Source organism: Ranitomeya variabilis, chromosome 5 (genome assembly GCF_051348905.1).
Source record: "Ranitomeya variabilis isolate aRanVar5 chromosome 5, aRanVar5.hap1, whole genome shotgun sequence".
In the NCBI taxonomy this organism is placed as follows: Eukaryota; Metazoa; Chordata; class Amphibia; order Anura; family Dendrobatidae; genus Ranitomeya; species Ranitomeya variabilis.
The window spans coordinates 470,707,467-470,733,291 of record NC_135236.1 but is presented as its reverse complement, the minus strand read 5'-3'; the positions used below and the strand labels follow the sequence as shown (position 1 = coordinate 470,733,291).

Genomic DNA, 25,825 nt, shown 5'->3' with positions numbered 1-25,825 from the left:
CTTACCTACATTCGGGGACATCATGTCCGAATTCTCTCGGACAATATAGTGACAGTAGCCTACATAAATCACCAGGGAGGAACAAGGTCTCGGTCACTGATGAATTCCTCCGCCAAAATTTTCAGCCTTGCAGAAACAAATCTACTATCCCTTTCTGCACTGCATATTCAAGGTTCAAAAAACGAGAAAGCAGATTGAGTCGAACCCAGTTGAAACAAGGCGAATGGTCCCTGAATCAGTCTGTCTACAACCAGATCACGAGGATGTGGGGAACCCCAACAATAGATTTGTTCGCCAATTACAAAAACAAAAAAGTAAGCAAATTTTGTTCTCTAAGCCCGGAAGGGAATCCTCAGGCTCTGGATGCCTTTCTGATTCCATGGACACACAAACTGACATACGCTTTTCCACCAACCATTCTGATTCCGGCAGTCATTCGGAAAGTCAGAGAGGACAAAACAAAAATGATCCTTATTGCCCCATTCTGGCCCAAAAGGACATGGTTTTCCTGGCTAAGGATGCTATCGGTCTCAGACCCATGGGTTCTACCGAATTTGCCAGACCTACTACAGCAAGGACCGATCTTCCACCCACAGGAGACGAACTTGCATTTGACAGCCTGGTTTTTGAATGGGAACTATTAAAAAAAAGAGGCTTCTCTGACAACTTGGTCACAACATTATTAAAATGTAGAAAACCTATTACTACTAAGATATATGGGAAAACATGGAAAAAATTCTTGTCTGTATCCAAAGTTAAAATCCAGGAGGGACCCTCAATTAATAAAATACTTGAGTTCCTACAAAAAGGTCTGGAACAGGGGTTAGCGGTTAGTACTCTTAAAGTACAGATTGCAGCCCTGGGTGCACTCTATAACTAGAATATTGCAGCCAACCCATGGATAATAAGATTAATTAAAGAGGTAACAAGAGCAAAACCTGTAGTTACCCAAAAAATGGCCCCATGGGACTTAAATCTAGTACTCTCGGCATTATCTGGTCCTCCGTTTGAACCAATAGACATGATTCCCATTAAAATACTATCTCTTAAGACCATTCTTCTAGTAGCCTTAACATCTGCGCGCAGGATAAGCGACATTCAAGCCCTGTCCTCTAACCCCCCCTTTACAAAAATCATGGATGATAGAGTCACTCTAAGACCTGACCCGGCCTATTTGCCAAAATTCCATAGGTCACAGGAAATATCTCCGCCGTCCTTCTGCCCGAACCCTAGAAATGAGAAAGAGCAGAACTTCCATAATCTAGACGTCAGAAGATGCCTAGTCCAATACCTAGATTCCACCAGGGAGTATAGGAAGGAAGGCTCTCTGTTTGTCTGTTTTCAGGGTCCCAGAATAGGATTCTGGGCATCTAAAGGTACATTGGCAAGGTGGATAAAAGAGGCAATAGCGTTGGCATATTCATCCACGGGGAATGCGATCCCGGACGGTATAAGAGCGCATTCCACAAGAGCAGTAGCTACCTCATGGGCTGAGAGGTCAGAGGTATCAATAGAACAGATCTGTAAGGCGGCCACCTGGTCATCACCGTCAACCTTTTTTAGGCACTATAGATTAAATCTAGCCTCTGTGTCTGACCTGACCTTCGGTCGTAGGGTTCTTGAGGCGGTGGTCCCTCCCTAAGCTTAGTCTCTGCAATTCTCTCCGTAGTGCTGTCATGGGGGGCCGAGAAAGTCATAGTTACTCACCGATAATGGTGTTTCTCGGAGCCCATGACAGCACTCGCTTATTTCCTCCCATCACGAGTGCGGTGAGCACCTTTAATTACATATGATTTATATAGTTATATATTATAATTTAGGCACGGGGTTCCTTTTTTTAAGAAATGTTATAATATGGTATTTTCTCTGTTGTAAACTAACCTGGAGGTCCTCCGATGCTCTGTAAACCAACTGATGCGAGGGAGAGGTACCGCCCTTTTATCTGTAGGTTTCCTGTCCCTGAAGGGCGGATCCCCTCTCTCCGTAGTGCTGTCATGGGCTCCGAGAAACACCGTTATCGGTGAGTAACTATGACTTTTCTCTTGTACACACCTATAACGGCTTATTCTGAAATTATAAGACTTTACAAAATAAGTAAAATATAAGCTATAGAATCATTTATAATTGCAAAATTGTATCTGAATCTTTATAGATAAGTGCAGATTTGGTCAATGACAGATTCACTCTTCTACTGATTTTATCCATTGTATAAATGATATGTAATGTTTCAAAGACCAGTAGATAATTTAATTTTTATTATCTTTGCTGTTACATGAATATTGTTTGTGAATAAATAGTAGTGCATAAATATATATATATATTTTTTTTATCTTTAGGATGCACTCTCTGTGTATAAAGAAGCAATACTGAAAATGCCACGGCAATTTGCACCACAAAGCTTATATAACATGATGGGTAAGAAAATGAACCAAAAATGAATAAATATTAATGTAATAAATAAATATTAATGTAACCTCTGTATCTTGGATTAACAGTCAAGTCATATTGGTTCATGGTTGTAACAAGAAATATTAGCTATTCAGTTCTTCATATCCTTTGTAGACTGAATGGTACAGGAAGACAAATTTATGGCATTAAAATGTCCTAAATCCAGATTGTGTCAATCACTGCTTACATTGCCAATGTGAAGGCAACATCTGCTCAGTGCCCATCTGCTAGCAGGTTACAAAGGTTAAGAAAATGGGTAATATAAATGATCATTTTAAGGTGTATTTTATTAATTTGCATCCACACTTGACTAATCATGTAATACTGTATTCAAACTTTCTTAAAGGAACACACATGCACTGCTGACATGTTGAAGGGAAACTGTAAACCAGGTTTTTGCTACCCCATTTGAGAGCATGATGTAGGGGCAGAGACTCTGATTCCAGTGATATGTCTCTTCTCTGCTTCCATCAGTTTTGATAAAATCACTGTTTTATCTGCTGCAGATCGAGCAGTCCTCTGAATGCTGAGCTCTGTATAACCCCGCCCACACCACTGATTGGCAGCTTTCTGTATACACTGTGCATAGGCAGTAAAGCTGCCAATCAGTGGTGGGACTGTGGTTGGACTAAATGGCAGCAGGTTTACTAGTCCTCAATTACCTGCTAATAAAACAGTGACTTTATCAAGCATTCCATTAACTGATACATCACTGGAATCAGGGCCACTGCCCCCTACATCTTGCTGTTCTCAGAATAGCTAGAAAAAACCTGATGACAGATTCCTTTTAAAGTAATTTTCTCAATGTCTTTAATCTGCTGTGCAGTACTAAAATATATTTGGCCATTGATAAATAAAATGCATGTGACAAGTTTTGTCACGCAGCACTCTACAAAAGTTCTTATGACGTGTTCTAATACTATTATTGTGCAACCATCACTTCACCAGAGATTGCTTTACAAATGATAGCTAATGGTAACCAGTAGCATTAGTGAGCAAATTATAATAAATAAACTTCCACTTCCCACATATAATTTTCCAGTCCTGGCAGTATATGCAATTTTAATGTATTAGTGTTTTTGTCTATTTTTTAATGTCTCTTTAGTTTTGCATGTAGAGGTTATAAAATCCATTTAACGTTGGTTTTTATTCCCTCGGAAATGGTGTATAATTTATGAATAGCACCATTTAGCACTCTGAAAGTGTTAATCTGTCATATCCATTTTTCCATTATTTCCTCCTGCATAGTGCATTGCTCTTCAGATTTCAGAAATGCTATGACTTTATTGGCAAGCGATTTTCTTCACCTGCTGTTGAAATTCCTGCTCTCATATCCATGCAGTTTTACATTATATTTTTATTATCACAGCTTTTTTCAGAATCAGAGAGTGGTGGTGCAGCAATAAACAGAGTTTGTGATCCCGTCACTGTTAGGTTATTAATGTGAATAATACTGACCTAGTCATTAATAAATACAATACTCGGAAGAATAAGCTTTCAAGCATGTACATGAGATATAACACTATTGCATTTGTTACCATGTTTTTCCTCTGTCTCTGATTTTCTGTTGCTTAGACTGTTATAGGTATGAGTGCTATGCATGAAAAACAAGGAAAGCACTCGTAAGTAAGAAACTTGTCTCAATGAGCCCTTCTTCATAGAATGATAGGGTTGGAAGTGACCTCCAGGGTCATTGTGTCCAATACCCTGCTCAAAGCAGGATTCACTAAACCATCTCGGACAGATATCTGTCCAGCCTGTGTTTGAAGACTTCCATTGTAGGATAACTCAGTCTCCCGTGGCAACTTGTTCCTTACCCTCACTGTCAAAAAGTTTTTTCTAATATCTAATCTGTATCTTCCCCCTTTCATTTTCATCCCATTGCTTCTCGTGTTTCCATTTGCAAATGAGAATAATGATGATCCCTCTACACTGTGACAGCCCTTCAGATATTTATAGACAGCTATTAAGTCTCCTCTTAGCCTTCTTTTCTGCAAACTAAACATTCCCAGATCGTTTAACCGTTCCTTGTAGGACATAGTTTGCAGTCGGCTCACTATCCTGGTCGCTCTTCTCTGAACTTACTCCAGTTTTTCAAAGTCTTTTTAAGAATGTGGTGCCCAGGACTGGACACAGTATCCAGCTGAGGCATGGCCAAGGAGGAGTTGAGGAGGATAATAACTTCACGTGATCTAGACTCTATGGTTCTGTTATGGTTCATCCTATAACTTTGCCTTTTTTTTGCTGCTGCATCACACTGTTGACTCATGTGCAGTCTGTGATCTACTAGTATACACTAATTCACTCTACATCTCACACACCTCCCCCTGCCCTCTTTGTATACTTCAATGGGCCTTTGTCATCTGACTTACTTATACTACACCTTGTTTTTAACAGACAGATTTGTAACTGTTATTAGAATAAATGATGAGTCCAGGAGGCTGATATATTGCAAGGTTTCTCAACACTTGCACTATTGATCTTGGCAGCAAAGTTTGTTACAATGAGTGTGACTATTCTTTCTGTATCAATAGATATTGATGGCTAAAGCATTATTATAAAATATATCTACTTATCTATAAATACAGGGTGGGCCATTTATATGGATACACCTAAATAAAATGGGAATGGTTGGTGATATTAACTTCGTGTTTGTGGCACATTAGTATATGGGAGGGGGAAAACTTTTCAAGATGGATGGTGACCATGGCGGCCATTTTGAAGTCAGCCATCCAACTTTATTTTTTCCAATGTGAAGAGGGTCATGTGACACATCAAACTTATTGAGAATTTCACAAGAAAAACGATGGTTTGCTTGGTTTTAGCGTAACTTTATCCTTTCATGAGTTATTTACAAGTTTATGACCACTTATAAAATGTGTTCAAAGTGCTGCCCATTGTGTTGGATTGTCAATGCAACCCACTTTTGACACACTGATAGCAACACCGCAGAAGAAATGCTAGCACAGGCTTCCAGTATCCGTTGTTTCAGATGCTACATATCTCGTATCTGCACAGCATAGACAATTGGCTTCAGATGACCCCAAAGCATGAACACATTTTATAAGTGGTCATAAACTTGTAAATTATTCATGAAAGAATAAAGTTATGTTCAAACCAAGCACACCATTGTTTTTCTTGTGAAATTCTCAACAAGTTTGATGTGTCACATGACCCTCTTCCTATTGGAAAAAATAAAGTTGGATCCAAAATGGCCGACTTCAAATTTGCCGTCATGGTCACCACCCATATTGAAAAGTTTCCCCCTCCCATATACTAATGTGCCACAAACAGAAAGTTGATATCACCAACCATTAACATTTTATGCAAGTGTATCCATATATATTGCCCATCCTTTATATATTAGAAAATGTAAGACACACAATTATTAGAAAATGTAAGACTCGCAAGATGGCTGTCAATCTTCCTCTGTCTTTGGCTCCATGCATGGTCTCGCCTTGTGGAGTTCGGATGATTCTGAGAAAGTTCAGGAATCAGCCCAGAACTACACGGGAGGACTTAGTCAATGACCTGCAGAAAACTTGGACCACAGTCTCAAACATTGCCTTTAGTAACACACTACGTAGTCACGGATTAAAGTCCTGCAGGGCACGCAAGGTCCCCCTGCTCACGTCAACACATGTATAGGCTCATTTGAACTTCACCAATGACCATCTGGATGATCCAGAGGAGGCATTGGAGGGAGAATGTCATGTTGTCATATGAGACCAAAATAGAACTTTTTGGTATCAACTACACACGCCGTGTTTGGAGAACGTAGAAGAAAGAATACAACACCGTCCTAACCATGAAGCATGGTGGGGAAAACATTATACTTTGTGGTGCTTTTCTGCAAAGGAGACAGAACGACTGTACTGTATGGAAGAGAGGATGGATGGGGTCATGTATCGCAAAATTTTGGCCACCAACCTCCTTCCCTCAGTAAAGCATTGAATATGGGTCATGGCTGGGTCTTCCAACATGACAATGACCTGAAACACACAGCCAGGGCAACTAAGGAGTCGCTCCATAAGAAGCATTTCAAGGTCGTGGAGTGGCCTTGCCAGTCTCCAGACCTGGACCCAATAGAATATCTTTGTAGGAAGTTGATACCAGAAAGATCTGGAAAAAATCTATTTGAGAAGTGGGCCAAAATCCTTGTTGCAGTGTGTGTAACTTTGGTTTAGAATCACAGGAAATGTCTGACCGTAATTGCAAACAAAGGTTTATGTTGCAAGTATTAAGTTCTGTCTTTCTATTGTATCAAATGCTTATTTCATTCAATAAAATGTAAATAATTATGTATCAATAAATCATACAATGTGATTTTCAGGATTTTTGTTTTTAAACTCTATCTCTCACAGATGAAGTGTACCTACAATAAAAATTACAGACCTACATTCTTTGTAGGTGGATAAACTTGTAAAATTGGCAGTATATCAAATACTTAGTCTCAGGTTACCAAAGGAGCCATAGGAATACATTTAGAGTAATAAAGTGTAAGCAAATATGAGAGTTACACAATTATTCGAGGTTGAGACAATAATTATCCACACTCTGGCTACATAATTTATTGTAATAATTTTGCAGTAAAGATAGGTCCATACTTTTTGGACATAAACTTCCTGCTTTTCAGTACTCTTTGTGCAACTGTCAACAAATTTTCCTATTCCCTAATTAAAAATATTTTATGGTGAGATGTGAGCCACGAATGCACCGCTATCTTCTCATCATCAGGTGTTCATCTTCGTCCTCTTAAAGGAAACCGGTCACCCCAAAATTTGAGAATGAGCTGCAGCCATCGGCATCAGGGGCTTATCTACAGCATTCTGTAATGCTGTAGATAAGCCCCCGATGTACCCTGAAAGATAAGAAAAATGAGTTACATTATACTCACCCAGGGGCGGTCCCGCTTCTGTTCGGGTCTGATGGGTGTCGCGGTCTGGGTCCGACGCCTCCCATCTTCATGCGATGATGTCCTCTTTTCTTCCTGCCGCGGCTGCTGCGCGGGTGTACTTTATCTGTCCTGCTGAGGGCAGAGCAAAGTACTGCAGTGCGCAGGCGCTGGGCCTCTCTGACCTTTCCCAGTGCCTGCGCACTGCAGTACTTTGCTCTGCCCTCAACAGGGCAGACAAAGTACGCCTGCTCCGGAGCCGCGGCAGGAAGAAAAGAAGAGGAAGTCATCGCATGAAGATGTGAGGTGCCAGACCCGGACCGCGACACCCATCGGACCCGAACCTAACCGGGACCGCCCCTGGGTGAGTATAATCTAACAAATTTTTCCTATCTTTCAGGGTACATCGGGTGACAGGTTCCGTTTAAGGCTTCTTTTAGGCGACCAAACAGGTGATAACTTGACCCAACAGAATCAGTTCACTTGTACACTCAATGTTGCAAAAGTCGTAAACGGGCATCTGGTTCATTCTTCATGGCTGACAATTGTGTTACCTTCTCTATCCATTCATACACACTTCACTGCAAAATACTTTCCATATGATTTTTCATAAATATATCACCACCAGACACACCTTTAGATCACAAAAAGATAAATTCCTACACACTGTTCTTCTTTCGTGCAAATCTCTCAAGTTGGGCACATATTAGTTCTCACACTGCAGTTACAATGAACAGACTTAATACATTTAGATCTGTAGCATCGCTTGGAAAACTGATTGACAGGTTGGTCACACTTGTCAAGCATAGTGCTTGACAAGTGTGACCAACTTTTTACTGTTGATGCTGCCTATGCAGCATCAATAGTAAAAGATAGAATGTTAAAAATAATTTTAAAAAATAGTTATTCTCACCTTCCGACGGCCCCCGATCTCCTCAGCGGCGCTCCTGGTGGCTTCCTTTCCCAGGGATGCATTGCGCAAAGGACCTTTCTGACGTTATGGTCACGTGACCGTGACGTCATGCCAGGTCCTTCGCGCAATGCATCCCTGGGAACGGAAGCGGCCGCGTGCACCGCTGAGAGGCGGGAGGACGGCGGGGGCCATTGGAAGGTAAGTATATCAATATTTTTTATTTTAATTCTTTTTTTAACAGAAATATGGTTCCCAAGGGCCTGAAGGAGAGTCTCCTCTCCTCCAAACCCGGGTACCACCACACATGATCCGCTTACTGTCCGCATGGTGGGCAATGCATTCCTATGTGTGCAGAATCGCTGCGATTCTGCACAAAGAATGAGCATGCTCGTATTTTTCCACGATTCCGCCACGGAAAAATACGCAGCATTAGCACAGCATTGCGGAATCCCAATGAATTCAATGGGCTGTGTTGTGCATTCGCCTTCCCTGGGAACGGAAGCGGCCGCGAGCACCGCTGAGAGTCGGGAGGACTGTGGGGGCTATCGGAAGGTAAGTATATCAATATTTTTTATTTTAATTCTTTTTTTAACAGAAATATGGTTCCCAAGGGCCTGGAGGAGAGTCTCCTCTCCTCCAGACCCGGGTACCACCACACATGATCCGCTTACATCCCGCATGGTGGGCATAGTCCTATGCGGAAAGTAAGCGGATCAATGCATTTCTATGTGTGTGGAATCGCCGCGATTCTGCACAAAGAATGAGCATGCTGCGTATTTTTCCACGATTCCGCCGTGGAAAAATACGCAGCATTAGCACAGCATTGCGGAATCCCAATGAATTCAATGGGCTGTGTTGTGCATGCCTCTTCACAGTGTTTTCGCCGCGAAAAAACGTGGCAAAAAAGCATACAATCCGCAACGTGTGCACATAGCGTAAGATAATCTCTGTGATATCCTTTCATATTTTATACTTTATAATTCGATGGTCCATGAACCATTTTTTCTTCCAAACTTAATAAATCAAAGTTTTTTTTATTCCGTCTTATACTGCATCTATTACTTTGGTTGCCCTCCTTTACACTCACTTTGTGAGCTGCTAAAGTTTTGTTTGTTCTCCTCCAATATAACCAAGCCTTTTTTAGTGGCACTTTTACAGTTTAGTAGATAATTGTACATTGTTTCCTCTGCATTATCTTACATTTATCCACCTGAAGCTTCAAGGGAACCTGTTGTTCTCTTCATTCTGTCCAAACTACGGGCATCATGAATCCGAGCCTGGGAGCACGATTGCAGCAAAGTATGTTTGTTTTCTGAAACTCTCTGGGAGAGGTGAAGCTAGTACTGCTCCAGTCCCATGCTGGCTTCTCCCCGCACCGCTTTAGCCTCTCTACGTGTTTACATAGTAAGAGACCTGTCAGTCAAATAGAGCGGCACAGGGAGCAGCTGATCGGTGGCAGCCCCGGACTAGGCTTATCACTCCCTATACTCTCTAGCCAGCTTTTCAAACTGTTTTCTCTGAAATCCTGGAGTGTGTTTCAGAGAAAAAGATACCTGGCTACAAGCATGCCAACAGGCTCTGATTCATGCTTGCCGTGGTTTTCGCAGCATGAATCAGCTGTGACTGGTTCCCTTTCATTTGTCACTACTTTGCCCAAGCTTTTAGCTTCCCTCCACATTACTTAATTATGTATTTCCCTCTGTAGAATTATATTCTCATCTGTGTTGATTTCCTTGCACAACATAGTATCACTTGAACTTACTGAATTCTAAGGATTCATACGTGGTGTTGATGCAGTGTTTTTTCTGTGTGTTTTTTAATACAAAAAAATGCGTTGTTTTACTGTAGCAGTAGAATAAATGAGATTTTTAAACTCTCATTCATATCATGCATTGTATTTCCCTTTTTTTGAGCTGTAATATTTTTTTTCTTAAAATGCCAGCGTCGATTATTTTAGTTTTTTCCCCATTCAATTGCATGCATAAAAAATATGAAAAAGCATAAAAAAGTGCATTGTGTGTTCTGTGCCAAAAAGTACTGTTTTCACTGTTACTCAAGTTTTCATTTTTGTCTTGAACCCCTTAACCCCTTCACCCCCGGAGCTTTTTCCGTTTTTCCGTTTTCGTTTTTCGCTCCCCTCCTTCCCAGAGCCATAACTTTTTTATTTTTCCGTCAATTTGGCCATGTGAGGGCTTATTTTTTGCGGGACGAGTTGTACTTTTGAACGACATCATTGGTTTTAGCATGTCGTGTACTAGAAAACGGGAAAAAAATTCCAAGTGCAGTGAAATTGCAAAAAAAGTGCAATCCCACACTTGTTTTTTGCTTGCCTATTTTGCTAGGTTCACTAAATGCTAAAACTGACCTACCATTATGATTCTCCAGGTCACTACGAGTTCATAGACACCTAACATGACTAGGTTATTTTTCACCTAAGTGGTGAAAAAAAATTCCAAACTTTGCAAAAAACAAAACAAAACAAAATTGCGCCATTTTCCGATACTCGTAGCGTCTCCATTTTTCATGATCTGGGGTCAGGTGAGGGCTTATTTTTTGCGTGCCGAGCTGGCGTTTTTAATGATAGCATTTTGGTGTAGATACGTTCTTTTGATCGCCCGTTATTGCATTTTAATGCAATGTCGTGGCGACCAAAAAAACGTAAATCTGGCGTTTCGAATTTTTTTCTCATTACGCCATTTAGCGATCAGGTTAATGCTTTTTTTTAATTGATAGATCGGGCGATTCTGAACGCGGCGATACCAAATATGTGTTGTTTTTTTTTTTTTTTTATTGATTTATTTTGATTGGGGCGAAAGGGGGGTGATTTAAACTTTTATGTTTTTTTTATTTTTTTCACATTTTTAAAAACTTTTTTTTTTTACTTTTGCCATGCTTCTATAGCCTCCATGGGAGGCTAGAAGCAGGCACAGCCCGATCGGCTCTGCTACATAACAGCGATCATCAGATCGCTGTTATGTAGGAGAATTGCAGGTGTGCTGTGAGCGCCGACCACAGGGGGGCGCTCACAGCCACCGGCAATCAGTAACCATAGAGGTCTCAAGGACCTCTATGGTTACAATGGAGGAGCATCGCCGACCCCCGATCATGTGACAGGGGTCGGCGATGCGCTCATATCCGGCCGCACGGCCGGATGCGGTAGTTAAATGCCGCTGTCTGCGTTTGACAGCGGCATTTAACTAGTTAATAGCGGCGGGTGATCGCGATTTCACCCGCCGCTATTGCGCGCACATGTCAGCTGTAAAAAACAGCTGACATGTCGCGACTTTGATGTGCGCTCACCGCCGGAGCGCACATCAAAGCGGGGGTCCCGACATGTGACGTACTATACCGTCACATGTCGGGAAGGGGTTAATGACAGAGCCAATTTTTACAATTCTGACCACTGTCACTTTATGAGGTTATAAACTCTGGAACGCTTTAACAGATCCCGCTGATTCAGAGACTGTTTTTTCGTGACATATTGTACTTCATGGTAGTGGTAACATTTCTTTGATATTACTTGCGATTATTTATGAAAAAACAAAATATGGTGAAAATTTTTAAAATTTTGCAATTTTCAAACTTTGTATTTTTATGCCCTTAAATTAGAGAGAGATGTCACAAAAGATAGTTAATAAATAACATTTCTCACATGTCTACTTTACATCAGCACAATTTTGGAAACAATTTTTTTTTGTTAGGGAGTTATAAGGGTTAAAAGTTGACCAGCAATTTCTCATTTTTACAACACCATTTTTTTTTAGTGACCACATCACATTTGAAGTCATTTTGAGAGGTCTATATGATAGAAAATAACCAAGTGTTACACCATTCTAAAAACTGCACCCCTCAAGGTGCTCTAAACCACATTCAAGAAGTTTATTAACCCTTTACGTGCTTCACAGGAACTGAAACAATGTGGAAGGAAAAAATGAACATTTAACTTTTTTTGCAAACATTTTACTTCAGAACCATTTTTTTTTATTTTCACAAATGTAAAAACAGAAATGTAACCATAAATTATTTTATGCAATTTCTCCTGAATATGCTGATACCCCATATGGGGGGGTAAACCACTGTTTGGGCACACCGCAGAGCTTGGAAGAGAAGGAGCGCCGTTTGACTTTTTCAATGCAGAATTGGCTGGAATTGAGATCGGATGCCATGTCACATTTAGAGAGCCCCTCATGTGCCTAAACAGTGGAAACGCTCCACAAGTGACACCATTTTGGAAACTAGACCCCTTAAGGAACTTATCTAGATGTGTGGTGAGCACTTTAAACCCTCTGGTGCTTCACAGAAATTTATAATGTAGAGCCGTGAAAATAAAAAAATCAATTTTTTATTTTCTCAAGGGTAACAGGAGACATTGGACCCCAAAATCTGTTGACCAGTTTGTCCTGAGTATGCTGATACCCCATATGTGGGGGGAGCACTGTTTGGGCACCCATTCGGGCTCGGAAGGGAAGGAGCGCCGCTTGGAATGCAGACTTTGATGGGATGGTCTGCGGGCGTCATGTTGCATTTGCAGAGCTCCTGATGTACCTAAACAGTAGAAACCCCCCACAAGTGGCCCCATTTTGGAAACTAGACCCCCAAAGAGCTTATCTAGATGTGTGGTGAACACTATGAACCCCCAACTGCTTCACAGAAGTTTATAATGTAAAGCCATGAAAATAAAAAAAAAAATCATATTTTTTCCACAAAAATGATCTTTTCACCCCCAAATTGTTACTTTCACAAGGGTAACAGGAGAAATTGGACCCCCAAAATTTATTGTGCAATTTATGCTGAGTAGACTGATACCCCATATGTGGGGGGGACCACTGTTTGGGCGCATGGCTGAGCTCGGAAGGGAAGGAGCGCCGTTTTGGAATGCAGACTTTGATCGAATGGTCTGCGGGCGTTATGTTGCGTTTGCAGAGCCCCTGCTGTACCTAAACAGTAGAAACCCCCCACAATTGACCCCATTTTGGAAACTAGACCCCCCAAGGAACTTATCTAGATGTGTGGTGAGAACTTTGAATGCCCAAGTGCCTCACAGAAGTTTATAATGCAGAGTGGTGAAAATAAAAAAATATATTTTTTTTCCACAAAAAAGATTTTTTAGCCCCCAAGTTTTTATTTTCACAAGGGTAGCAAAAGAAATTGGACCCCAAAAGTTGTTGTCCAATTTGTCCTGAGTATGCTGGTACCCCATGTGTGGGGGGACCACTGTTTGGGCGCACGGCAGAGCTCGGAAGGGAAGGAGCTCCGTTTTAGAATGCAGACTTTGATAAAATGGTCTGCGGGCGTTATATTGCGTTTGCAGAGCCCCTGATGTACCTAAACAGTAGAAACCCCCCACAAGTGACCCCATTTTGGAAACTAGACCCCCCAAGGAACTTATCTAGATGTGTGGTGAGAACTTTGAATGCCCAAATGCTTCACAGAAGTTTATAATGCAGAGTCGTGAAAATAAAATATTTTTTTCCCGCTAAAAAGATTTTTTAGCCCCCAAGTTTTTATTTTCACAAGAGTAACAAGAGAAATTGGCCCCCAAAAGTTGTTATCCAATTTATCCTGAGTACGCTGATGCCCCATATGTGAGGGTAAACCACTGTTTGGGCGCACGGCAGAGCTCAGAAGGGAGGGAGCACCATTTGACTTTTTGAGCGCAAAATTGGCTTTCGTGTTTCGAGACTCTCTGATGTACCTAAGCAATGGAAACCCCCCAATTCTAACTCCAACCCTAACCCCAACACACCCCTTAACCTAATCCCAACCCGATCCATAATCCTAATCACAACCCTAACAATAATCACAACCCTAATTTCAACCCTAACCATAACCCTTCTCAAAACCCTAAATCCAACACACCTAATCCTAATCTCAACCCTAACCTCAAACCTATCCCTAATCCCAATACACCCCTAATCCCAACCCTAACCTTAACCCTAATCCCAAACCTAACCCTAATCCCAAACGTAACCCTAATGCCAACCCTAATCCAAACCCTAACCCTAATCCCAACTCTAACCCTAACTTTAGCCGCAACCCTAGCCCTAACTTTAGCCCCAACCCTAGCTCTCACCCTAACCCTAGCCCTAAATTTAGCCCCAACCCTAACCCTAGCCCTAATTTTAGCCCAAACCCTAACCCTAACTTTAGCCCCAACCCTAGCCCAGCCCTAGCCCTAACTTTAGCCCCAACCCTAACCCGAGCCCTAAGGCTACTTTCACACTTGCATCATGTGGCATCCGTCGCAATCCATCGTTTTGGACAAAAAACGGGTCTTGCAAATGTGCCCGCAGGATGCGTTTTTTTTCCCATAGACTTGTATTGCCGACGGATCGCGACGGATGACCTCACGTCGCGTCCGTCGTGCACTGGATCCGTTGTGTTTTGACGGACCGTCGTCAGAAAAAAGTCAATGTAACTTTTTTTGTACGTCGCGTCCGCCATTTCCGTCCGCGCATGCGCGGCCATAACTCCGCCCCCTCCCCCAGGACATAGACTGGGCAGCGGATGCATTGAAAAACTGCATCCGCTGCCCACGTTGTGCACAATTTTCACAACGTGCGTCGGTACGTCCGTCTGACGCATTGTGACGGCCCCGTACCGACGCAAGAGTGAAAGAACCCTAGCCCTAACCAAATTTAGCCCCAACCCTAACCCTAAATTTAGCCCCTTATCCTCTAGCTGCCGGCCGGCACTGCGCCCGCCATTTTCTTACCGGCTGATGAAGCCGGCGGGCAGGAGGGGACGCAGGAGGACCCAGGGACACCGGTAAGTATAACAGGGTCCCCGAATCCACCTATTTCTCTTTCATCTGATGTGCGATCACAACAGAGGACAGAGGATGACATTGCTTTTTTTTTTTTGCGGCCGCCGGTAAACAGTTAATTACCGGCGATCGCAAAACAGGTTTCGGTAAAAACCGACCCTGATTATGTTCTTTTGGGTCTCGGCTACCCCCGGCAGCCGAGACCCCAAAGATCTTCCAGGTGCCAGCCGGCGGGCGCACTGCGCATACACCCGCCATGTTTTGGCCGGAACAAGATGGTGGCGCCCATCGGGAGCCAGGAGGAGCACCGGGGGAGACAGATGAGTATCGGGGGGCGATCGGGGACCCCATTTCTCTGTCCTCTGATGTGCAATCACATCAAAGGACAGAGAAATTAAATGGGGAATTGCGTTTTTTGGGGGTTTGTTTGCGACCGCCGGTAAACGGTTAATTACCGGCGATCGCAACCTGGGGTCAGTAAAAAAAACCCGAATCATGTTCTCTGGGGTCTTGGCTACCCCCGGTAACCGAGACCCCAGAGAAAATCCGACTCTGTGGGGCGCTATTCACTTTTTCCACAGCGCCGTTAATTAAGGGTGCTGTGGTTTAAGTACCCTTAACTGCCGCCGTTAAAAGGCGTATCAGCGGTCGTTAAGGGGTTAAGGTGGAGTCTAAAAAAAAATTTCAGTTTCAGTCTTAAACCTAAAAGATAAAAAAAAGTTAGGGCATAAATAACTATGGTGTTAAATGATTAATGTTATTTGGATTTTCTTGTTTTCTTTCTTTTATTTCTGTCAATACAGTGCATTAAATGTGTTAATATACAATGCCTTGCGAAAGTATTCGGTTCCCTGGAACTTTTCAACCTTTTCCCACATATCAATCTTCAAACATAATGATACCAAATGTACATTTTTGGTGAAGAATCAACAACAAGTGGAACACAATTGTGAAGTTGAACGAAATTTATTATTTTAAATTTGTTTGGAAATTCACTACAGGAAACCTTTCTCCAAATGAGTCATGTTGTCAAACTTTTGCCTAGTGGAGAACCATCACATCAAGTCTGGAAATGTCTTGTTTTTCTCTGTTCTGTGACATTAATCTTTTGAGTACAAATCAGACAGTGCATATGAAGCCTGATAGATTAATTTGTCTGGCATTACGGTGTGTGCTACGAAGGTTAGAGCTAGCTCAAACGTATTAGGAAAGAAATATATTTTGTTTAAAGTTTCAATTAAAACTTTGGGTCAAAAGCTGTAATGATCCCTTAGGGAGTTTGTGTGCTTTAATGCCAAAATTAAAGATTGCTTAAGGATCAAGTTCAGGTTTAGATGTCTTTTCCTTTCCTGGAAACTTGATATTGTACGGTTTATTGTATTACACTGCATGTAAAACCACATGGGGCCACCTGTTACAGTAATTTGTGCTTCTAGACGTTTAGTGGTGCGAAAATGTAAGCTTTCTAGTGTAATGCTGTTATTTTATATCTGAAATGTGGGGGCACATCTTAATTTTTGCTTTCCGCAATTGGGTGATCAGATTTTTGACTTAGCTTTGAGAAAATGAAAATGTTATGATTTTAAACTGGATTAAGACTAGTACAACCTCCACATTTCATATCAGGTGTAGAATTCTACAGAATTTGTATGATATTTTTAGTAGATGTTACTTCTAAACCTATTGATAGTTTATGTATGTCATGCAAAATGTTATTTAACGGTCAAGCCGTAAGAACTAATACCCTTAAAGGGACACTATATAAAAAATGAAGGGAAAAATCCTTTTCTACAAACTTCTGAAATAAGCTGATATAAAGTTGCAGAGAACACAAAGTTTTATCTATTGTTAGATAAAGTTTTATCGATTGGTAGGTAAAGTTTTAGCTATTGTAAAATTTTTAGCTATTGTTAGATACATTTTTAGCTTTTGTTGTTAGTTTTAGCTATTCTTTGATAAAGTTTAAACTTTTCTTATACCTCTTAGTGACCAAGTTACATTTTTCAAATCTGAAATGTCACTGTATGAAGCAAGCTTTTTTGAATATGTCAACATATCCTTTTGATTTTCAGATTTGTTTCCTTTTCGTGACACATTGTACTTTATGTTGCTGCTGAATTTAGTTCGATATATTTCTTTCTTATTTATAAAAATATCAGAAATTTGAATGACTATCCCTTTAATCCAGATAGTCATACCCCACAAAAACTGTCATCTCATGTCTGCCTTACATCAGCCCCATTTGTAAATTTTTATTTTATTTAGGATGTTAGAAGGTTTAAAAATCAACAATTTTTCATTTTTTCAAGGAAATGTATAATTTTTTTTCACCCCTTCACGACTCTGGGATTTAAAGTTTTTGCATTTTCATTTTTTCTCCCCTTCTTCTTAGAGCCATAACTTTTTTTTTTATTTTTTTGTCAATGTGGCCATGTGAGAGCTTGTTTTTTGCGAGATGAGTTGTACATTTGAATGGCACAATTGATTTTAGCATATAGTGTACTGGAAAACGAGAAGAAATATTCCAAGTGCGGTGAAATTGCAAAAAAAAAAATAAAAAAAATGCAATCCCCCCCCCACATTTTTTTTGTTTACATGTTCACTAAATGCTAGAGCTTACCTACCATTATGATTCTCTTGGACATTACGAGTTCGTAGATACCAACTATATATAGGTTTTTCATTATTTAAGTGGTAGGAACAAAACAATAATAATAAAAATAATAAAAAACTGGTGCCATTTTCTGAGACCTGTAGTGTCTTCATTTTTCAGGATCAGGGGCTCGGTGAGGGCTTACTTTGTGCTCGCCAAGCTGATGTCTTTATTGATACCATTTGAGGTAGATACAATGTTTTAATCACCTGTTATTGCATTTTATTGCAATGTTGAGGCAGCCAAAAAAAGTTACTCTGGGATTTGATTTTTTTATTTTGATAGATCTGGCCTTTCTGAAGGCAGCAATACCAACTATGTGTATTTTTAATTATTTTTATTTTTAATGGGACAAAAGGGGGGATTTGAACTTTTTATATTTTTTTTTAAATATTTTTAAAACATTTTTGTTTCATTTTTCACTCTCTTTAACCCTCTTTACCCCTGAAAGTGGTCTGCTCGTTAATGACCAGGCCATTTTTTTACAATTCTGACCAGTGTTACTTTCTGAACTAATAACTCTGGAACGCTTCAACGGATCCCAATGATTCTGTTTTTTGTGTGACATATTGCACTTCATGATAGTGGCAAAATTTGTTCAATGTGACTTGCGTTTATTTGTGACAAAAAACAGAAATTTGGTGAAAATTTTAAAAATGTTGTAATTTTCAAACTTTGAATTTTCATGCCCTTAAATCACGAAGATATGTCACCAAAATAGTTAATAAATAAAACTTCCCACATGTCTACTTTACATCAGCACAATTTTGGAACCAACCTTTTTTTTAAATAGTAACTTGGAAAAATGAAAATTCTCTAGTCAACTTTTAACCTTTCTAACAAAATTTACAAAACCATTTTCTGCACCCCTCAAGGTGCACAAAACCACATTCAAGAAGTTTATTAACCCTTCAGGTGCTTTCACAGGAATTGGAATGTAGAAAAAAAATGAACATTTGACTTTTTTCACAAAAATGTTATTTCAGATCTAATTTTTTTTTATTTCAGCAAGAGTAATAGAAAAAATGGTATCCAAAATTTGTCATGTACCGTATTTTGTGTATTATAACACGCAGAGGATTATAAAACGCACCCCAAATTTTGAGGAGAAAAAGAGGAATTTTTTTTTTTTTAATTTAATGATGGTGCTTCTTATAATCATGCTCTCAGTGCCTTCAGAAAGTTTCTGGGAGTTCACGGCAAATGAACTCACTTCCCCTATCTGACATCAGCGCTAGCGCCGTGGGCATATTAATAGCCTGGGAAGCTCCATATTACCCCCTTCTTAGACTATAAACATCTGCCCCCACCCATCGGTTTTCCCTCTGCTGGTTAAGAAAATTACGGGAGAGCACACACCTTTTTTCAGAAAAATAATCTTTTAATAATTAAATACATGTACAGTGAGCTGCACACACACACTATGCTAGTTGTATATGTCACTGACTGCTAAAAAATCTATCTGTTCTATGAGTGTATACTGTATGTAATCCATCTATTCTATCTTGTCGGCTCCTGTTGTGATTTTACAGTACATGGCTGCTTTTCTTCTATCTATGTAATATATGCATATATATATGTGTGTGTGTCACTGACCTCTACATATCTATTCTATGTGTATCTATAATATAACGCTGGGAGCGTCACTCTGTCCGAAGCCTTTATAGAATGCGCAAGCGCCGGCGCAGTCTGGACCCCACAGAGTGACGCTCCCAGGAGATCGCGGTATGCGTAAGCACTGAACGCACACCGCGATCTCCAATGGAGAAGCAGGGACGTGCCAGGAGGGTGAGTATGCGATATTTACCTGTCCCGTTCCAGTGATGCGCGCTGCTCCATCCTCCACATCCTCTGCCTGCGACGTTCAGTTCAGAGGGCGCGATGACGCGCTTAATGCGCGCCGCCCTCTGACTGAACAGTCACAGGCAGAGGACCCGGAAGATGGAGGGGCGCGCAGCAGTGGAACGGGGGACAGGTAAATATAGCAAGTGCCGGGGGCCTGAGCTAGCGGCGACTCCGGCACATGACCCCCACAGCGCGCCGGTGTCCCCGCCTGCTCAGGCCGCCAGCACTCGGCGCCCAGCACAGCCACTCACAGCCGCCCGCACTCTCAGCACCGCCACGCGCAGCCGCCCGCACTCAGCACCGCCACGCACAGCCACCCGCACTCAGCACCGCCACGCACAGCCGCCCGCACTCAGCACCGCCACGCACAGCCGCCCGCACTCAGCACCGCCACGCACAGCCGCCCGCACTCAGCACCGCCACGCACAGCCGCCCGCACTCAGCACTGCCACGCACAGCCGCCCGCACTCAGCACCGCCACGCGCAGCCGCCCGCAGTTAGCACTGCCACGCACAGCCGACCGCACTCATCACCGCCACGCACAGCCGCCAGCACTCAGCACTGCCACGCACAGCCGCCCGCACTCAGCACTGCCACGCACAGCCGCCCGCACTCAGCACTGCCACGCACAGCCGCCCGCAGTCAGCACCGCCACGCACAGCCGCCCGCACTCATCACCGCCACGCACAGCCGCCCGCACTCAGCACAGCCGCCCGCACTCAGCTCAGCCGTCTGCACTCTGAACAGCCGCCCGCACTCATCACCGCCACGCACAGCCGCCAGCACTCAGCACTGCCGCGCACAGCCGCCCGCACTCAGCACTGCCACGCACAGCCGCCCGCACTCAGCACTGCCACGCACAGCCGCCCGCAGTCAGCACCGCCACACACAGCCGCCCGCACTCGGCACAGCCGCCCGCACTCAGCTCAGCCGTCTGCACTCTGAACAGCCACCCGCACTCAGCACAGCCACGCACAGCTGCCCACACTCACCACAGCCACGCACAGCCGCCCGCACTTAGCACCGCCACGCACGCACGCCCGCACTCAGCACCGCCATGCACAGCCGCCCGCACTCAGAACCGCCACGCACAGCCGCCCACACTCAGCACTGCCACGCACAGCCACCCGCACTCAGCACCGCCACGCACAGCCACCCGCACTCAGCACCGCCACGCACAGCCGCCCGCACTCAGCACCGCCACGCACAGCCGCCCGCACTCAGCACCGCCACGCACAGCCGCCCGCACTCAGCACCGCCACGCACAGCCGCCCGCACTCATCACCGCCACGCACAGCCGCCCGCACTCAGCACCGCCACGCACAGCCGCTCGCACTCAGCACAGCCACCCGCAGTCAGCACCGCCACGCACAGCCGCCGCAGTCAGCACCGCCACGCACAGCCGCTCGCACTCAGCACAGCCACGCACAGCCGCCCGCAGTCAGCACCGCCACGCACAGCCGCCCGCAGTCAGCACCGCCACGCACAGCCACCCGCAGTCAGCACCGCCACGCACAGCCGCCCGCAGTCAGCACCGCCACGCACAGCCGCCCGCAGTCAGCACCGCCACGCACAGCCGCCCTCAGTCAGCACCGCCACGCACAGCCGCCCGCAGTCGGCATCGCCACGCACAGCCACCCGCAGTCAGCACCGCCACGCACAGCCACCCGCAGTCAGCACCGCCACGCACAGCTGCCCACACTCACCACCGCCACCCACAGCCGCCCGCACTCACCACCGCCACGTACAGCCGCCCGCACTCAGCACCACCATGCACAGCCGCCCGCACTCAGCACCGCCACGCACAGCCGCCCGCAGTCAGCACCGCCACGCACAGCCGCCCGCAGTCAGCACCGCCACGCACAGCCGCCCCCAGTCAGCACCGCCACGCACCGCCACGCACAGCCGCCCCCAGTCAGCACCGCCACGCACAGCCGCCCGCAGTCAGCACCGCCACGCACAGCCGCCCGCACTCAGCACCGCCACGCACAGCCGCACGCACTCAGCACAGCCGCCCGCAGTCAGCACCGCCACGCACAGCCGCCGCAGTCAGCACCGCCACGCACAGCCGCTCGCACTCAGCACAGCCACGCACAGCCGCCCGCAGTCAGCACCGCCACGCACAGCCGCCCGCAGTCAGCACCGCCACGCACAGCCACCCGCAGTCAGCACCGCCACGCACAGCCGCCCGCAGTCAGCACCGCCACGCACAGCCGCCCGCAGTCAGCACCGCCACGCACAGCCGCCCGCAGTCAGCACCGCCACGCACAGCCGCCCGCAGTCGGCATCGCCACGCACAGCCACCCGCAGTCAGCACCGCCACGCACAGCCACCCGCAGTCAGCACCGCCACGCACAGCTGCCCACACTCACCACCGCCACCCACAGCCGCCCGCACTCACCACCGCCACGTACAGCCGCCCGCACTCAGCACCGCCATGCACAGCCGCCCGCACTCAGCACCGCCACGCACAGCCGCCCGCAGTCAGCACCGCCACGCACAGCCGCCCGCAGTCAGCACCGCCACGCACAGCCGCCCCCAGTCAGCACCGCCACGCACAGCCGCCCCCAGTCAGCACCGCCACGCACCGCCACGCACCGCCACGCACAGCCGCCCCCAGTCAGCACCGCCACGCACAGCCGCCCGCAGTCAGCACCGCCACGCACAGCCGCCCGCACTCAGCACCGCCACGCACAGCCGCACGCACTCAGCACAGCCGCCCGCACTCAGCACAGCCACCCGCATTAAGCACAGCCGCCCACACTCAGCACAGCTGCCCGCACTCAGCACAGCCGCCCGCACTCAGCACAGCCACGCACAGCCGCCCGCACTCAGCACAGCCACGCACAGCTGCCCGCACTCAGCACAGCCGCCCGCACTCAGCACAGCCGCCCGCACTCAGCACAGCCGCACTCGAGCAGTAGAGCTAGAGAGAGAAAGATGAGAGCAACATATGGCAGAATGGAAACAGGAACAGGCAGAATGGGTGCAGCACATTACAACAGAATGGGGGCGCAGGATGGGAGCAGCACATGACCGAATGGGGGCGCAGGATGGGAGCAGCACATGACAGAATGGGGGCGCAGGATGGGAGCAGCACACAACAGAATGGGGGCGCAGGATGGGAGCAGCACATGACAGAATGATTGCGCACGATGGGAGCAGCACATGACAGAATGGGGGTGCACACATGACAGGATGGGGGTACAGGATGGGAGCACATGACAGGATGGGGCGCAAGATGGGAGCACATGACAGGATGGGAGCAGCACATGACAGAATGGGGGCACACACATGACAGTATGGGGGTGTAGGATGGAGCAGCATATGACAGGATGGGGGCGCAGGATTGGAGCACATGACAGGATGGGGACGCAGGATGCAGCAGCACATGATAGGATGGGGATGCAGGATGAAGCAGCACATGACAGGATGGGGGCGCAGGATGGGAGCACATGACAGGATGGGGACGCAGGATGGAGCAGCACATGATAGGATGGGGGCGCAGGATGGAACAGCACAAGACAGGATGGGGATGCAGGATGAAGCAGCACATGACAGGATGGGGGCGCAGGATGGGAGCACATGACAGGATGGGGATGCAGGATGGAGCAGCACATGACAGGATGGGGGCGCAGGATGGAGCAGCACATGACAGGATGGGGGCGCAGGATGGGAGCACATGACAGGATGGGGACGCAGGATGGAGCAGCACATGATAGGATGGGGCGCAGGATGGAACAGCACATGACAGGATGGGGATGCAGGATGGGGGCGCAGGATGGGAGCACATGACAGGATGGGGATGCAGGATGGAGCAGCACATGACAGGATGGGGGCGCAGGATGGAGCAGCACATGACAGGATGGGGGCGCAGGATGGGAGCACATGACAGGATGGGGATGCAGGATGGAGCAGCACATGATAGGATGGGGCGCAGGATGGAACAGCACATGACAGGATGGGGATGCAGGATGGGGGCGCAGGATGGGAGCACATGACAGGATGGGGATGCAGGATGGAGCAGCACATGACAGGATGGGGGCGCAGGGTGGAGCAGCACATGACAGGATGGGAGAGCAAGATGGAAGCAGCACATACCAGGATGGAGACCATATACCAATATAAATGCTCGCCACCCGGGCGTAGAACGGGTTCAATAGCTTATATATATATATATATATATATATATATATATATATATATATATATATATTCTATTTTAACCTGTTCTGCTGTGATTTTACTGTACACGTCAAATTAATTGCTGGCTTTTCAAAGGCATGTAAAGATCTGACAGCACTCACATGGGCCGAGTGCTGTACGATTTTTCTTTTTTTTTTTTTCTGCACCCATTGACTTATATTGCGGGATGCGATCCAATTTCCGATTACAATCGCAGTATGTTGCGTGATCCGATCCGAGCTGGAAAAAAAAATGCAGATGTACACACAATGATAGAACAACATTGGTCCGAATGCAGTACAATTTTTAATTGTATTTCATTCGTCCTATTTCATTGCAAGTGGAAATGAGCCCTAAATCTCTGAGTGACGTGACTCAGATGAAATCCACAAGGGATCCATACACTATAATGAGGCAGCAGAGTTACTCTGGACTCCGTCTGGCATCTGTTAACCGCCGAATCACAGGTCAGATGGCATCCACACTGCCTCCATCTGCCTCATAGAAAATCTTTTGCCAGAATTTCTGTCTGAATCACATATTTCAGAGGTTTACACAGAAACATCAGTGTAAGTGCTCAGTGTAGAGCACAGGATAAATGTGCATCGAGCCTTACTGTGATCTTTGGGAAGCAGAATGAAAAAATCAACAGCAGGTGAAGAATTGGTTTTATTTATCTTTTACGCCGTTCCTCGTGCGGTATTATTGATTAGGCGACTTCGGGTTAGTGTGATTATAGCGATGCCATATGTATATCTGTTTTTTATGGTTTATGGCTGCTGTCACACACTAAAATACACTTTTTAGTGCAAAGAATAGTTTTTGCATTGCCATATTTTGAGAAATATAAGTTCTCCATATTTTGGCCCCACAGAGTCATTTGAGGGCTTGTTTTTTGTGGGGTGAGTTGGCGTTTTTATTGGTAAAAGAAAAAAAAGTTGTTCCAGTGTCTGGTAAAATAATTCTTTCTTTATTTTAAGTCCATTAAAAAATTACAAAAATTGCAAAGTTTGCATAGACAGGGCTCTCTTGCCCTGTCTATGCAACCTTTGTAATTTTTGGGGACATCCCTGTGCTATGCAAACTGTCAGCTCTGCACTGACAGTGAAAGTTGCTGATCATGCACTGCGTGTGATCAACAAATCTCCTAGCTCTGGTGACCCGGATGTCATCATGATGACGTTGGGTCACCATTGCAACGATCGGAACACCGCATCACACCGCAGGGTCTCCAATCCAAGGGCAGAGTGGCCGTCATCCCTCTGCCGGCTCCCGGAATGCTGCGATCAAGTTTGCAGCATTTAGGGGGTTAAAGTGCTGGCTGTCAGAATCAACCGACACCTGGCGTCAATCGGGCACGCATAGCCCGTGTGTGCTCACAATCGCCTGGACATAATTCATCCAGCGTCAATAAGGCCCAGGGTGTGTGGACGTATTATTACTGCAAATGTCAGAAAGGGTTTATTAGGTCCCTTCAGAGACTTTAATCTGCGATCTTCTGATCGCTTGTGCTTTTATAAACGCCACGGGGCAGTGTTCATAGCAGATCAGCAAAGACAAGCACAGGGTTCTTCTGCAGACCCCCCGGTTGTCATGCCAATCCATTAACGCCCTGCGATCATTTGATGGCACCGATAGTCGGAGTTTGTGATGCACTTCGGGTGCAATCATGTTAAATGCTGCTGTCGGAGATTGACAGATGCAGGCTCAGTGAGGGGGGGAATATGACGTATGACGTAGCTCGTAAAGTGGTTAAGGAACCTATTCAGTTTTGAAGTGACATTGAGGTACCCTAATGTTGGAAAAACTCAAAAAGTGATACCATTTTAAAGACCGCACCCCTCAACGTGTTCAAAACTGCCGTCAGGTACTTTATTAATCCTTCAGGTACTCTTCAGGAGTGAATGCAAAGTGGCATGACAGAAATGAAAAATGTTATTTTTACCACCTAAATGTCACTAACTTCTGAACAGGTCTCTATAGCCAGCAGACGCTAAGGTCGCTATTTGCTCGTGAATTGCCATGGCAACCATCAGGAGCACACAATCATGATCTCAGGGTGCCGATGGGGATAAAGAGGGAGTCCCCACACTCTGTTCATCATCTTGATGCCGTAGTCAC

At 45.3% G+C, this 25,825-nt stretch overlaps 1 protein-coding gene across 1 annotated transcript in view; it reads left to right on the top strand.

The window, feature by feature from the left end:
• Positions 1–25,825, top strand: part of TMTC2 (transmembrane O-mannosyltransferase targeting cadherins 2) — a 364,646-nt gene that overhangs the window by 226,951 nt on the left and 111,870 nt on the right. The window contains exon 7 of the mRNA XM_077265461.1: positions 2,337–2,415. Within this exon, the coding sequence (XP_077121576.1) occupies positions 2,337–2,415 (79 nt within the window). The remainder of the gene's footprint in view (positions 1–2,336; positions 2,416–25,825) is intronic.